At 37.5% G+C, this 15,893-nt stretch overlaps 1 protein-coding gene and 1 pseudogene across 1 annotated transcript; one reads left to right on the top strand and one right to left on the bottom strand.

The window, feature by feature from the left end:
- The first annotated feature begins 461 nt into the window (after positions 1 to 461).
- LOC140814633 (GATA transcription factor 7-like) lies at positions 462 to 1,957 on the top strand (annotated as a pseudogene).
- Positions 1,958 to 4,335: 2,378 nt separating this feature from the next.
- LOC140813630 (zinc finger CCCH domain-containing protein 19-like) lies at positions 4,336 to 13,933 on the bottom strand. The gene is made up of 10 exons (XM_073172229.1): positions 12,286 to 13,933; positions 12,066 to 12,145; positions 10,786 to 10,970; positions 9,248 to 10,175; positions 8,927 to 9,054; positions 8,529 to 8,588; positions 8,381 to 8,431; positions 7,726 to 7,796; positions 6,924 to 7,078; positions 4,336 to 6,830 (listed from the first exon to the last, which is right to left on the bottom strand). Exons 1-10 carry the CDS (start codon positions 13,842 to 13,844, stop codon positions 4,504 to 4,506), a joined length of 5,544 nt encoding a protein of 1,847 aa, XP_073028330.1. The 5' UTR covers positions 13,845 to 13,933; the 3' UTR covers positions 4,336 to 4,503.
- Between the last annotated feature and the right edge of the window lie 1,960 nt (positions 13,934 to 15,893).

Here is a 15,893-nt window from a genome sequence, read left to right as displayed (position 1 = left end):
ATCTTTGGATGGTTAATGTAATTCGTATGATTTATGAAATTCATTTTAATTTTTCTTTTATGAAAGTAACTTACGTAATTAGAGTAGGTTTTTTGTAAGACGATTTTACGTATCTTATAAGAGTTTTTGCGACGTATTTAATGAATATGTCTATATTAATAGAAGAACATAGAGAATAATATTATATATAAAATGTTATATTTTTATTTAAGATGGATAGAATGATAATATATATATATATATATATATATATATAAATATAAAGAATAACGTAGAAATAAAGGTTGGTAATTGATAATTAAGACAAGAAACGCGGTTAAGGCAATTGTACGTTTACCAGTCAATCAATCTCGGAGAAACATTCTCAAAACATCTGTCCATTCTAGCCAGCCAATTAAAAATCTCGTGAATACACACTGTGCGAGCGTAACACCACCCCCCCCCCCCCCCCCCCTCCCCACCTTAAATTCACTCACTTATTGTACAATTAAATACCATTTCCCTCTGTTCTTCTTCATATTCCTTCCCTTTTTGTTCGTTTAATTCACTGGAAGAATCTTTTCTTGATTTATAGTTTTGCTTGCTGGTTGATTTTGTTTCTGGGTTTCTAATTTTAGCATGGAGTGCATTGAAGCAAGAGCTTTGAAATCGAGTTTCTTCTCTCAAATGGGTGTGAAGACCACCAGTTCCCTGCAGGTCGATGATGTGTGGGGTTTGGCTGCTATCAGCAGCGTTGCGTCCGATGATTTCCCCGTTGAAGACCTCCTTAACCTTGATTTCTCCGAGAAAGAGCTGCAGGAGGGATGTTTTTTAATGCGAGATGATGAGGAAAAAACCTCGCAGGAGACGAATTCGAATGATTTTTCCTCCATTTTTTCTGGTGCTGACGAATTTGATAGCTTCTCCGCTGGAGAAATCTCTGTTCCGGTAATCATTCAAGCTTCCCCATGCACCTATATATATATATATATTATATATATATTGAAGGGAAAAAAAGATTTTTTTTTTAAAATCTTATGTTTGTTGCAGGTTGAGGATTTGGAGAACCTGGAGTGGTTGTCGCAATTTGTGGATGATTCCGCAACTGGGCTCTCACTGATATGTCCCGACGAGAGTTTCATGGCGAAAACCGGCGCAGCCAGCGCGGCAAACCGGGTGGAGAAGCTGAGCAAACCGGTTCAGAAAACCAGGAACCCGTGTTTTCCCGACGAAGGTGTCTAGAAAGCCGAGGAGCAAACGGTCCAAGGAAAACGGGCGGCCCTGGTCCTTGGCCTCGCCGGCGCTTAGCTCCGACGAGTCTTCTTCGGTATCGTCCTGCTCTTCCGGTTCAACAACCGTGTCTCCTTTTGTATTCACGAACCCGGTTCAGGACATGGAATTGTTGTCCTCCGTGGAAAAACCTCCGGTGAAGAAGAAGATGAAACAGGAAACTGCCGGGGGTTTTGTTTCCGGCCGGCGGTGTACACACTGCCTGGTGCAGAAGACCCCTCAGTGGCGAGCCGGACCGTTGGGCCCGAAAACGCTGTGCAATGCTTGTGGTGTCCGGTTCAAGTCTGGCAGGCTTTTTCCAGAGTACAGGCCCGCTTGTAGCCCGACTTTCTCGCAGGAAATTCACTCCAACAGTCACCGGAAAGTTTTGGAAATGCGGCGGAAAAGGGACGTGCTTGCGGCGGTGGAACTTGAGTTGACAGGGACTGTTTGACTTGGCAAATTTTGTTCTAATTTTGAACCGGTTTCGGGTAAACCGGCGGTGGTCCAAACGCGCAATTTTGGTGGTGGAAAGAAGGTAGGCTTAGGATTGAATTATTTAGGGGGGATTTATGATTTTAGGTTTTTATTTAATTTTAGATATATATATTTTTTTGCATTTATTTGCAGTTTTAAATATAATTAAATAATTAACGTTTAAAAAAGGTAATAATTAATTAATTATTTACTATTAAAAACTCACAAGGGGAGGAAGATTAGGGTTAGCTTGTAATTTTTTAATTTGAATAACAAATTTACTTTCTTAAAATTTAAAATTTAATCGTTATGGATAACAAATATTTTCTTACACTATTTTTCATTTCAGAACAAAAAAAATAAAATAAAATTGAATTTAAATTACTATAAAATATAAGAGTTGACAATTTTTTCATTCACAATTAACTCATACACATTAAGTATGTCATTTAAGTAGAGAGAAAAAAATATACTTCTTGTTTTATTCAAGAGGAAGTCTTCGCATATCTATATTGTTAAATGAGTCGATCCAATAAATATTAATATTTTAGCATAAAGAAGTAATATTTTCATAGAACAGATTGGCTCGGATATAAGATTTATCCTATAAAATTGAAATATGAAACAATCTCATTGATTATTATTTAATAAAAATTATCTTAAAATATACTTTGGCAGATTATTAATCCACATATATAATTATTGCTCCAACATCATCACTTCCTCACTTTTAAAAAAAACATAATCATTTTCTCAATTATTTATAAAATATCAGCATAATTTTCTATAATTATCTATATTTCTAATTTACAAAATAGAAAATAAAGAATATAAATTTTAATTGTAATCAATAATTAATTTTTGACAAATTTATTAGATCGTAAAATCTACGCCGCTAATGGTGGTATATTGACTATTTTATTTTATTTTATTTTTTTCTTTCACTTTGAAAAATCCTTTGTTGAAGATTAACACAAAGGACACTTGGCCCATCTTGCCATTAGCTGGTGGATTGGAGCCCACTATTGTTGAGATTTGAATTGAGTGGTCTTCTCCACTTGTAAAATTTCCATGTTAAATCTAAAATATCAAAACATATGTCTATGCAATTTTATCTGTTTATTCTGACTTGAACATCGGAGAAGTTCGGCGAAGTTCGTCAACTTTCCAACACCTCACGTAGGTCCATGGTATTTTAAAATATAACGACGATATTTTTTATTATATTTCGATTCGATACATTTTAACTCTTTTTCAGTGGGTGATGACTCGGAACAACTAACCATTTCTCCCATGGAATGGAATGACATTTCAAGATTCAATAATTTAAGAATGGGATGCAGTGAATACTTTAGAATAATGGTCACTCTTATGTATTTGAAATATACATCAATAAAAATAAATTGTTGGCATTTAAGATATAGGGTAGGGTAGGGTAGGGTGGGCTGGGGGGGGTTCAACTGTTTGTGGCAAATTGAATTAACTAGATGCAAGTGTCCCTGCTACTCAAATTAAAAATTAGATCAATTATTGGTGGTACGTAAAGTTGAAATGAGGTGTGGCATGTGGGAGTGGATGGGAATAGTTGAATAGGTGAAAATCGATATATAATTTTGTTACGATGTTCATTAATCGTGTTTGTTTATATGTTTATAGGTGATGTTATACTCATTTATTTGATATACAATTTCGATATATTTTATCACATCCGATAGGTGAATGCACATAAATAGAGTAGGTATCTTGTCGAGACCGAATCTTTATCTATGAGGCGGGTTAAAAGATGACAGAAAGAGATTAGTTATGTTGTGTGTATTTTTGGTGTTAAAAAAAGATTAAAAAAAAGTGAGTTCTATATATGCATCATATCATGAAGACAATACTCACATGGGTAGGATGAAATAAACCACCTTCGGAGAAACTAAAGTAAATCTTTTCATGTGAGGAGCAAATTGTTCGTGGAATTTGCAAATTGCTCTATCATGTCAAAACGGATTGGAAAAATCTCAACCCACCATGAATGGCAGGTAACTGACGGACCAACTCAACCGACCCCAACCTGCCCTACTAAATCATAACCCAAATGAGCTAACCCGTTTTGACCCGCCTTCAAATGAGTTACTAAAATCTTAACTCAACCCACTGTCTTAAAAAGCGAGTTGAGTTGGTCCAACAGGTCCAACCCAAATCAATATATCATATCTCAATAGTCACATTACACATATTTTGAGAAGTAATACTTTTGCAGACAAGATGGTATGTGAAACTCGTCACATAGAACTCCTGAGGCTTTAATGTACCTAAGTAGATCTTAAGTTGTGTCAAACCAGACAGGACTTATTTAACTAGCTGGAGATGTAAAAGAAGAGAGAATATGTTTGCAAGGAACGAGAGAAAATAATTATTGGTTTTATTTTATGAAAATGAAAAGGGGGCCTTACGTTTAGCAAAATGACATGCACTGTCATAATTTCTTTCCGTGGAACTATCATGTTACTGTAATCCACATTTCCACTTGCCCACATGCAAGCTCGATTAGTCGAACGCAATTTCTGATGGTAAAAAGTATGTGCTCCATGCAAGCAAAGTGATTTCGAGAGCATGCAAGGAAAAAAACCTGACAAGTTCAGTGGAGCATGATTGCATGTAAAAAAAACAGTCATGAATTGCAAAATGTTTCCAGTTACAAAAGGCCTACGGTGGCTATGGCAAAGATAAATTATAATAAATAAACTATACAAAAATCATAACAAGTACCATAGGCTTTGGATGCTTAAGTCAGACGTGAAGATAATCGCAATGGGCTCCCTTCCTACATCGCCCATACGCGTTGTATGGACACAAGACATCTCGCTTGTTAAAGTGTTGATTACCTCCCCGTCCTCCACCAAACGTTGGCTGCCTGTTCCAAGGCCTACTACCACCACCAAAAACAGAATCTCGACCCTGACCATTCATTTGGCCTGAAAACTGCCCTTCATTGTGATTTTGTTCGCCACCCCATGCACCATGGTTCCCTTGTGGCACACCCCATCCTTGGTTTGAAGTTCCTTGAGCTGAAACTTCCACAGGAGGCCGAGATCCAGATGGGCCCCACCTGTTCCCAGAAACGGGCCTTTCAACCGGTGGACCACCCCAACCTTGGGTTGGAGTCCAACCCGAATTTACATTTCCGGGCATGGGACCCTGAGTGTTAGCTCCTGCATTTGTGGTGGGAGCAACCCAACTGGAATTTGCATTCCCTCTGGGTGGCGCTTGCACAGGATGTCCCCTGTTTGTGTTTGTATTTCCGGCTGAAGGATTCCCCAATCCCATGTTCGGGTTGGCCTGCTGCATGCCCCAGCCAGTGTTAAGTATTTCAGGTCTCACCCCCGAGGGAGCATTGTTCTCTGCCGGCGCAATTCCCCAACTTGCATTTGGTGTAGCATGAGGGTATATATTTGGTTGACTACCCTGATTAGGTCTCCAAAATTCAGATTGAGGCCCAGCGGTAGTGTTTTGGTTAACTAAACTCGGAGTAGAATTCTGAACTGGTGCAGTCCAACCATATTCGTGGGGCTGCCCAGACTGTGCAGTGCTACTCCAACCCTGAGTTTCAGCTAGAGGACTCTGACTAGAAACCTGCTGAACTGACTGGACCATGATGGGAGGATGTAGATTCATCTGTACAGCATGTGGTTCACTTGAAATGGTTGGCTGAAGATGCAGAGAATCTGCTGAGTCCACCAGTATTCCTTGTTGAGGCATAGGCAGGGTTGGGTTAAAATTAGAGCTACACTTAACAGCGGAATGATGCTCCATATCTCGTAAAATTGCAGTAGGAGATGTAACTACTCCCTTGACACCAGGGGATTGAATTGCTCCAGAGGGAAGATCACCTTCTCCTTCGGTCCAACTTGCATTACCCAGTGCAGACCTAGGAATTGGAATGTTTGTAACAGCATTCCCAGTCCGTTTTTCAGTAGAAAATTTAGCAATAGATCTGGAATTTTGATCGACAGTGGGCATCACCTGGCCATGGTTTAAGGAAGTTGTGTGGAGGGTGTCAATTGGGGGAATCGTATGGTCAACAGCTGGCAACTCTGCTTGAAATTTACCAGCCAATGCATTAGATATAAGTATCGAGTGATCTTGCTCCTCTGTGGTTCTCCAGATCCTTAAATCAGATGGGAAGTAACCAGCGTTGTTCCATTTTCGCAATCGTGCCATAGAAAAAGGTCCTTGAACTTTTCCTGAAGGATCCTGATAATGCCAAATCTTTTTTCTGTCGTTAACCTTGATATTGATTTCTGCTACCCCAGCTGGGAGAGATGCTTGAGATGTTAATGATGAAACACCAGAAAGCGAATCAGCTTCAGACGCACCATTCATCGTCCTATCAGCAGACACGGAATTAGCAGAACTGACCTTCTCTAAATTGTTGGATTTCTGTGGCTCTCGGTCAGTTTCTGAATTAATACAATTTTCATTTACCATCTCACCAACACAGGTAGCATTGGCAGAAAAATCATTACCAGACACGCTTCTACTCAATTCAGCAGACATGGAATTAGCAGAACTGAGCTTCTCTAAATGGTTAGATTTCAGTGGCTCTCTGTCAGTTTCTAAATTACGACAATTTTCATTTACCATCTCACCGCCACAGGGAGCATTGGCAGAAAAATCATTGCCAGACACGCTTCTACTCAATTCAGCAGACATGGGATTAGCAGAACCGAGCTTCTCTAAATTGTCAGATTTCTGATGACAATTTTCATTTACCATCTCACAACCACAGGGAGCATTGGCAGAAAAATCATTACCACACACGCTTCTTCTCAATTCAGAAGACATGGGATTAGCAGAACTGAGCTTCTCTAAATTGTTGGCTTTATGTGGCTCTCGGTCAGTTTCTGAATTACGACAATTTTCATTTACCATCTCACCACCACAGGGAGCATTGGCAGAAAAATCATTACCAGACACACTTCTACTCAATTCCAATTTTTTGGGGGCAATTTTTACTGGCGAACCCCAAGAATCATTTACAGGATCATCGCCTTCAGGAGAGATCAGGTCTTTCACTCTCCTGCCAACAGAAGAACCTCTAGATCTCCAGAAATCATCTGTACAAAACAAATAATTGTACGCGTATTAGACCACGGATATATTATATACTATAGACATCACCATGTATACAAAATGATAATGAAGAAAACCTTGTCTACTATCTTCAATTTCATGATTGCTGTCGTCAGATTCATAACTCGGATCCATCTTTGGATCAGAATGTATTTCTGGAATTTCCTTGAGTCTGCGGTCACGGTCTTCAGGGGTCTTCAAAATCTGTAACTTCTCCACACACTCTTTGAGCGTGAAAGTTGGTCAAGGATAGCATCTCATTTACACAAGTGACATAGGTAGTTATGAAATCCACATGCTTAGGACTAAATGATCAAACCACATATATAACCACAAATACTGGGATAGAATGATTCTTTTAAAATGATTTCATGAATCAGAGAACATATGCCTCACATTTTGATGAACTTTAATGTTGTATATATTGATCAATTCAGCAGAAAAAATAGTAACATTTAGTACAAGTGTACAATAAATTTCAGACGTAACAAAAGGCAAGAATAAAGAAAGACCAATCTATTATACAGATGGGGTACACAAAAATTGCACGGTGTGATCAGATACACTTTATTCGTTAAGTGATTCACAATGTGGACATATTTGTTGCATATGTCAATTCAACCACAACTCCACAAGAAATTTTTAACAATTCTGCAGGCCAGTGATTTCAAAAATTGCATGGTGTGATCAGATACACTTTATACGTTAAGTGATTCACAATGTGGAAATATTTGTTGCATATGTCAATTCAACCACATTTCCACAAGAAATATTTTAACAATTCTGCAGGCCAGTGATTTAACACTACAGTCTACATGTAACAAAAAATTAGCAAAAAATATAGTTGATCAAATCAAAAAAAAAGAAAAAACAGGATATTCCTTTTGATGTCCTAAATCACTTGCTCGATCACGAAGATGACTAAGCCGCACAATCTCTGATTCGAGCCACTGCATGTAACAAGTGGAAAGGACAAAGAAAACTCCAATGAATCAAAATAAAAATGAGTCTGTTAGCCACATTTTTTAACAGTTGTCAGTCGCATTGGTTAAGCCTTGAGAAAAACAAAATCTTACGCATAAAACATCTACAAAGTTTCAAAATATGGCCGACATGATGGAATAGCAGCACTGAGCAGCCTCATTCATGGTAGAGGGGTCAAAACTCAAAACTGTGCTCTTTCTCTCCAATTTTGCTAACTATATATTCGTTTGACTACTCATAGGCAAGTTATCCACATCTTAAGTTGAATATAGCATATAATCTTAGGCGATACATATTACAAAGTTCTGGTGGTGTCTGGAAACTATATAATGGTAAATGTTCTCTAAAATAAATTAGATTCACTTCCAACAAACCACACTCCTTAGAGCATGGAAATGCCCACATGATATCAAGTAACTAGCAAAGATCAATCGTAGGTCACCCGCACCATTATTCATTCCAAAAAGAAGCTTAAAATAACACATAACATTCATTCAAGCTTTAATAAGTGGAATATACTTTTAATGATTGCAGTGAACAATAAACATACATCATTAACTTTAACCGCCTGGATTTCCATTGTCTTGTCAAGAATCTCACCCTACAAAAAGACATTTCTTTATTTAAAACAATGTCCTTTTGCTAGCCTAAAATTGCAAAAGATAAAAAACAAAAGCCAGATGTAGGTGTATAATTACCACAGTCAGCCGACTGATAAGTCCACACTTGATACTCTGACGTAGACGCTTGCATTCCTCCTGAAAAAGTAGGATAAAAATATAATGAATACTGGTTCTAAAAACTGCATTAATTTCAGGCATTTTGAAACATACGTGTAATCTTCCAATGTGTCTTAATTTAATATAAAGCCTAATAATATCTAGCAGTTAGGCACTGCATATAAGATGCGCATTCCAATGTATCGACCAAGAATTTTGTTAAATCTTGAAGTGTGTAGACCCAAAAAGCAATATTGACATCGAAAGCAAGCCATTCAAGAAAAACAAAGCTAACTTTGTCTCCTAAGCCATATAAGATGCCTGGCATCCAGCTGATGTAGGAAATTTCCTGTAAAAGAAAGACACTACCCAATCACCTCAGTGAACTCTTGATTTGAGATTGTATCAACAGATATGACTTCAATCTTGTCTAGGTTTAATATCTCAACCAGAGTGTCAGTAGTCCTTTTGCCAATTTTATATGGCTCCTCTGCCTTGCTCGTGCCTGCATACAAATACCAAGAAAAACAAATTTTTATTTCTTTATTTTATTTCGTTCATTAAGTGGTTCAGTGGAGGAAGGGCGGGAAGGTCTCCAGGGGTGATCATGACAAAACAGAAGGAAAAAGCTCATTGAGTGAGATTGGTTATACAATTTAAAAAAGATCTTATTTCAATTACCGAAAGAAACTTCTTACCAACAACTTGCACCAGTCTATACATGTCCTGCTTTTGAATACTACCAGAAATTCGTATTCTCACAAACACCCCTATTACTTTATCATGAAAAGTTTGATCATCTTCAAGGAGATCTTCCATCAACTTTCTATGCAGGTATATCAAGCTAATGTTGTGAATGTCAATTGCTGCATAATCATTGAGATTAGACTGAGGCCCCCAAATGCCTTTTTTGCGTATTTTTCTTCTCCCATCTTTCCCACCCTTGGTCAGGTGGTCAGCATTGCCATCAGCATCTAGCTGGTTATTTTCAATGTAAATAGCACTTTCTTGAACATCTTCATTTTGCTCATCTCTGATAAGAAAATGAGAGTCAAGAAGTTTTAACATTTCAAAATGCCCAACTCGAGGTTTCCCAAATATTATTTCAAGTCTTGCATCACATACAATTTGACTCTTCCGACGTGGATCACGAAGTTTGTTTCTTTTAATATACTCAAGCAAAAGATCTTGCACATCAAACTGAGAGAGTTTAGATATGTCACCATTTTTCATGTGAGAAACAAATTCAAGTAGCTCCTTGGAAGCCCACTCAGAGCTTCCAGCTGATGAAAGAACTTTGTCTCCAGTAACATCACCTGCACTCACCAATTCCTTCTCTTTGGTGAGCGACTTTGGTTTCTTCTCCAACTTTCTTCTTTTAGCTTTGATTGCATTTAAGTTCTCAATAGAAATGTCTGAACCAGACCCTTCGTCATTCTCGTCAGCTTGTGCTTCAGATGATCCTTGTTTACTTAGACTAGAAAACGCGTTTGATCCTTTCCACGGATTTTTAGCCTCTGCCACTTCTACTGATGAAAGTGACAGCTTAGATTTTAATTGGATATAGTAATGCTTGAAAAGATACTCCCATCCACCCCTGTCGTCGAAATCTATTTGGTTTTGAATCTGTCAAGAAGGGTCATAGCAACGCGATAAGAATATAATCCAACAACATATTACAAAGTTCAAAGCAAGCCATTACCATCACATGACTAACTTTTTAAAATCAGAAGAAGAAAATCTTCCAGATACCAAATTGGCATCACATGTAACACTCACACATTCACAATTGATTGAGTAGAAAGAGAAAAATATTATTCACACACTCGTAAGTGTAACCCATCTCATACTTGCATGTATGACTATGATATAAAATTACCAAATGCTTCTAGCCAAACGAGCAGGAAAAAAATATAACTGAAAGCTAAGTAACTTCAGAAATCTTACAAAGTAAAATTCAAAGCCAAAAGGAAAAAAAACACGTGTCAAATAAATGTGCAGTTTGTCCAGAACTTGCAATTCAATCCACACTTAGAATTTGTATAATTTGATAAACCTTTAACAGAACTTTGAATGGTATAGATAGGCTGCAAATAAATACCAAAAATGAACGACCAATGGTTTAGAAAATTTGTGACTTATAAAGGCTAATATGTCGATCGTGAGTCAATGCATCATTGAAATAAAACCATGAGAAGAAATAGAAAGGGTGAAGAGAGAACAAAGAAGCACATACGTCCGTCTTTCCCTGTTCATGATTTTCAATTAGCATCACAGTTCTCTTGCAGATCTCACAAAAGCCTTTATTTCCTCGAACACATGAGATAATCACATCTTTACTGCATCTCTTGCACAAGGAGAATGTACATGTGTAACACATAAAAACAGCATTCTTCTCACAAATGCTACACATATGCCAACCTTGGAACAAGTAAAAAAAATAAAGCAGTTATATAAGAGGGGGAAATAATATTAGACATAATTGACGTTAGAACCAGCTAAGGAACAGTATTAACTGTAGCGTCATCGCACCTTCTAACGTACTTAATTTACTTGTTCACCTGATTAGCATTTGGTTTTTGTGAAACTCATGTTTTTTAACGTATTTAATTTACGCAGTAAATTTCCTTATTGTTTAGATCAAATGCAGATGTATTAGAAATATTTGATGCTGGCATAAAACTTAGATTTAAATCTTTAATGCATGATCTACTAATTGTTCATGTATTCAAGCCACAATTCTCAAATAGTTAACACCATATATCTCCACTCTCATGGCCGCTCTTAACCACCATGTTAAACACCATCCAGCTAGTAGTGTGAAAATAACACCACCACTACCACCACTAACGATCCAAGTAAATAAAACAGAGTTTGAGTTATTATTTGCATATCGTGAATATGCTGTGTGTCCCGGTTGTATGGGTGATTGCAAATTTGACATGGGATGCACACAAAAGAAATGTAGAGAGAGATTTCACTTGTGTGGATCTAAAAAGAAAGACAAATGAAAGAACTATAAATATTACTCTTTCAGGGTACAAGGATTGGTGTCTGTTGAGAAAAAAAGAAAAACCATCAGCATTATAACTCTTAGTCAAATTTAACATATGATAGTCCGGATCAAAATTGAACTTCTCGTATTTATTCAATCTGTGTAGTGAAACATCTAAAGCCAAGAATCCGCTTCAATATTATATCTCCATTTCATCTGGAATTCATCGCCAATTCCCATTATGTAAACTAAAAAAATTGGTTATTAGACGTATGTCCATTCAGAGCAGCTGAGAACAGGTTAAAATGGAAAAATTAACAGCCCATGCTTACATGGAAACTCGTTATTTGTGAGAATCAAAATCAAAATCAAAATCATAATCATTTACATCAATAACATCATTAATGTGGATTTAACAGCATGGCTGATTACGCAATAATCAGGTGAAATGGTCTAAAGCATCCATCAACAGGTACAGTAACTTATGAATGTGTTTTGTATCGATATGAAGAAATTCATACCACAGTTCCACCGACCCTTAGCCCTGAAAAATGCCTCGTCTCGATTAACACAGGATGGATGATAGGCCTTTGGGCAACCTCTGGGAATTAAAGGAAGAAACTTCATCGGTTAGCAGCATGAAAACATATGAAACCGAGCATATTCTGAAAATAAAGAACACACACTATCTTGTTCCTAGTTAAGTTTGAAAAGATCACATCCCAACTCTCAGAAACTTACCTACGGCCACATAGCACCAGCTCCCCGCTATCAAAGCAAATGAAGCAAACATCCTCCCCTACCTTCTTCCTAGACGAAGCTTTTGTTGCGACCTTAGAAATTGATGAACTCCTTAAAAACTTCCCTCTCTTCCGCTTCCCTTCAGATGCTATCCTTGATTCAGCCACTTCTGTTTCAGTCTCTATTTCAGTTGCCTCCTCGTCCATGATTTTTTCATCTTCCTTATCTTGTACAGCAGCAGGTGAATCATCCATTTCCTGATCAGGATCAGTCACAACTGTTATTGTGTTATCGCTACGAATTTTATCAGTCACCGCCAAGCTTGTTGTCCAAGTTTCCACTTCAGCACCCTCCAATTGAGCCTCCATGGACACGTCGTTCCAGAACACATCTGATTCCACTCTCTCATCTATTTCCATTCCATTATTTCCTGAAGGAAACTCCTCAACCGCAACAGCCACGTCCCTGTTTTCTGCAGCAATGACAGACTCAACTAGCTTGAAATCCTTTACACTATCCACACAAATGCAATTTTCCTCCACCATCTTCGTTTCAGACATTAATTTTTCCTCAGCAGATACTTCTTCATTACCCGCAAGCTTATCTGTCAGATCAGCACCAATGGATTCAAGAACCTGCTCATCTTCACGGAAATTAACCAAACTCGTGCCCACTTCAGTTATTAGCTCCAACTCTACATTAACATCAGTGATGGATCTCTCCTTAGTTATAAAGAGGTCGACTTTTTCCTCTTTAACGCCAGAGGATTTCTCAGCTATCCCAGCTTCTAAATAGTTTTCAATAAAGTCAACCTTATCCTCGCGATCCTCGCCACCCACCACCACCACCTCTAAATCATTTTCGAAATCCCCACACTGAGCAAAATCAACCTGAGCTCCCACTTCCTCAACCTTCTCTTCCTCGCTGATCACACTCTCCATCACCAACTCGGCTCTATTATTAAGAAACTCCATTCCCTCACTAGCTTCCAGAAATTCATCACCTCTAACGTATTCGGGCGACCCAGAAAATGCCGGTGCTTCATCTTCGTCAGCGACCACCGCCTCGACCTCGGAATTAGCTATGGTCATAAATTCTTCCTCTGTTGCCATTCCAAGATTTGGTTCCACCGAAATTTCATCCTCTCTTGCATCAACTTTCGGCTCAGAAAACAACACCGAATTCCCTGCATCAGACACCGCCGATGCCACCTTGGAATCATCCAATAGCCCAGATCCTTCATCGAGTTTTCTTTTCAGTTGAGGGTCCTCAACATCAGAAATCATCACTTCTCCGCCACCTTCCTCCGTCAACTCTTCCACCGGCACAACCGACATCACCACCCGGGACTCTGCAGCGACATTATCCTCCAAACCAGCCTTTCCTCCAACTTCATCAGCCACCGCCTCTGACGAGAACATCTCATTCCATTCACCCGATTCCAGTAGAAACTCGCATTCCTCAGCCATATTTGCATCACCGGTTTCTAAAGTTTCCCTTTCCAAATCCGATTCAGGAGTTTTTTGCAAGTTCGAAAAAGCGTCCTCATCGTCCTCCATGGGAATCCAGCCCTCTCTTTCCCTCACAGAACCCTATGCGAGAAATCTTTGATGGGGTTTCTGGAGACACTGTAGAACAAGGAATCTATCGTCATATTAAACATTGAGAAGCTTACTTTGTTTTTTATGCGAAACGGGCTTCCAACTGGTTGGCCCAATATAAACGGGCCTACAAATTAGGGTAGATATTTTCATTGGCCCAACTTGTGTTGATTAAAATCTCAAATCAGAAGTCCCGAGTGTATATTTTTTTTACTTCTTTTTGTTTAAAATTACAAGTTTACATTTATATCTTTACAATATTTATCATATTACATTTGTATTAATACGAATTTTGCCATTTTTTATATTTATATTTTTATTTTTATTAATCTTATATATTTTTTCAAGCATTCATGTTATAAAAATTAAATTAATTTTGATAAAATATTCATGATTTAATAATAATAATTATATAAACACATTATTGATGGTGTGAGTATCAAATTTTAGATAATTAAAATATATTTATTTTATATAGTTTTTTAATATTTATTTTATATAGTTTAAGGATATGATTGTCATTTAACTAAAACTTAAGTTTGAATAATCATTCTCCAAACACTCAAACTTTATTTTATATTGACTTTAGACTTCTATTTCTGAACTCTCTCTACTTTAACTTCTTACCAATTTGAAAATAATATGTAGAATAATCATTTTAAAATAAGCAAAAACTCTCCAAACCACTCCGCAAAATAATATTAATAAATTTGTCCAATTAGGTTATAAATATAATTATTTCATGAAGATGCGGCCATAAATATTTAATTTATAATCAAATCAACAAGAATTCTCACGGGAGTGATCATAAACTTATAATAGATAATCGCTCCTCTCAAATAAAATTTATATTTTGTATTTGTTATTTAATTATACCCGACATCGCTTCACTTACCAATTGATGATTTTGAATAGCTTTATCAAGATCTAAGCAAATTGCGCCAGGCTCCTAGTTCTGCAAATTGTGCTTTTCAATTTTTGATACCCATGAGAACCCGGTCATGGATGACCTGATACATGAATTGGATAGCCCAAATCATAGTCAATATGCATAGTATTTTCCTCAGCAGCCGGGCATGGAGGTGTTCGGGACATTCTCTTCCCGGGCAATCAAGAGTCTGGGCTCTCATGCAAGTTCTCGAGAACTCACCACACTCGAGTGTATTGATATGTGCAATCTTATATGTCAGAACAACATGTTTTTGACGTGTTATATAAGTCATCAGAAAGTATGTGCAGCCGACTTGCCATACTTAGCTGGTAGGCATGGAAAACAAGGTACCTATCACATTTCCTCCTATAAATAACATGTACATTTCTCATTTACAGATTCTAAAAAAGTTGAACTCAAGCACTCACATATATCGCTTGTATTCTTCGTCTTCAACCTGATGACTTAAGCATCGGAGTGGACACGTCGGACATCCTTCTGGCGCCCATTCACGAGTTTTTTTCTTGTTTGCAGGTCTCGACTGAAGCCATTATCCTTACTCATATTCCTTAAACACAAAATTATCTTCATTATCCGGTGGATTGCCCACTTATGTCTTATCCGATTCACCCGGAGATCATCAATTTTAATTTACCAACTACTTGCTTCATGTGTTTAATTTGAGTTGCAGACCCTATTCTGGAAATGAAGATACCCACGTTAATATCAGGTCTTACTCCAACATTGAATAGATCGTCAGACAAAAATATTTGTCTATCAGTAATGGAAATTGCATTAGTAAAAATATATGCCAAAACATCCCATGATTGAATTTCAACTAATGAGTTGAGATAAGATATACCATATGTATATGATATTTTTTGAAATCAAGTAACAAGGTTGTGAAAACAGAAACGTTTTATAACTCACATCAAATAGTGCTAGAATTATTCAAACCTTTTCAGTTTTCAATCACTTGTGCAAATAAAATAAAATAGAAAAAATATGCCATCCACGTGGCGACCAGTGATTGGTCCATTAAGGACGACCTCAAAGAAGACATCTTTTGGCACATA

This window comes from Primulina eburnea, chromosome 15, assembly GCF_022965805.1.
Source record: "Primulina eburnea isolate SZY01 chromosome 15, ASM2296580v1, whole genome shotgun sequence".
Lineage (NCBI taxonomy): Eukaryota > Viridiplantae > Streptophyta > Magnoliopsida > Lamiales > Gesneriaceae > Primulina > Primulina eburnea.
Note: the sequence above shows the minus strand (reverse complement) of the source record. Positions and strands in the feature narration are given on the sequence as shown.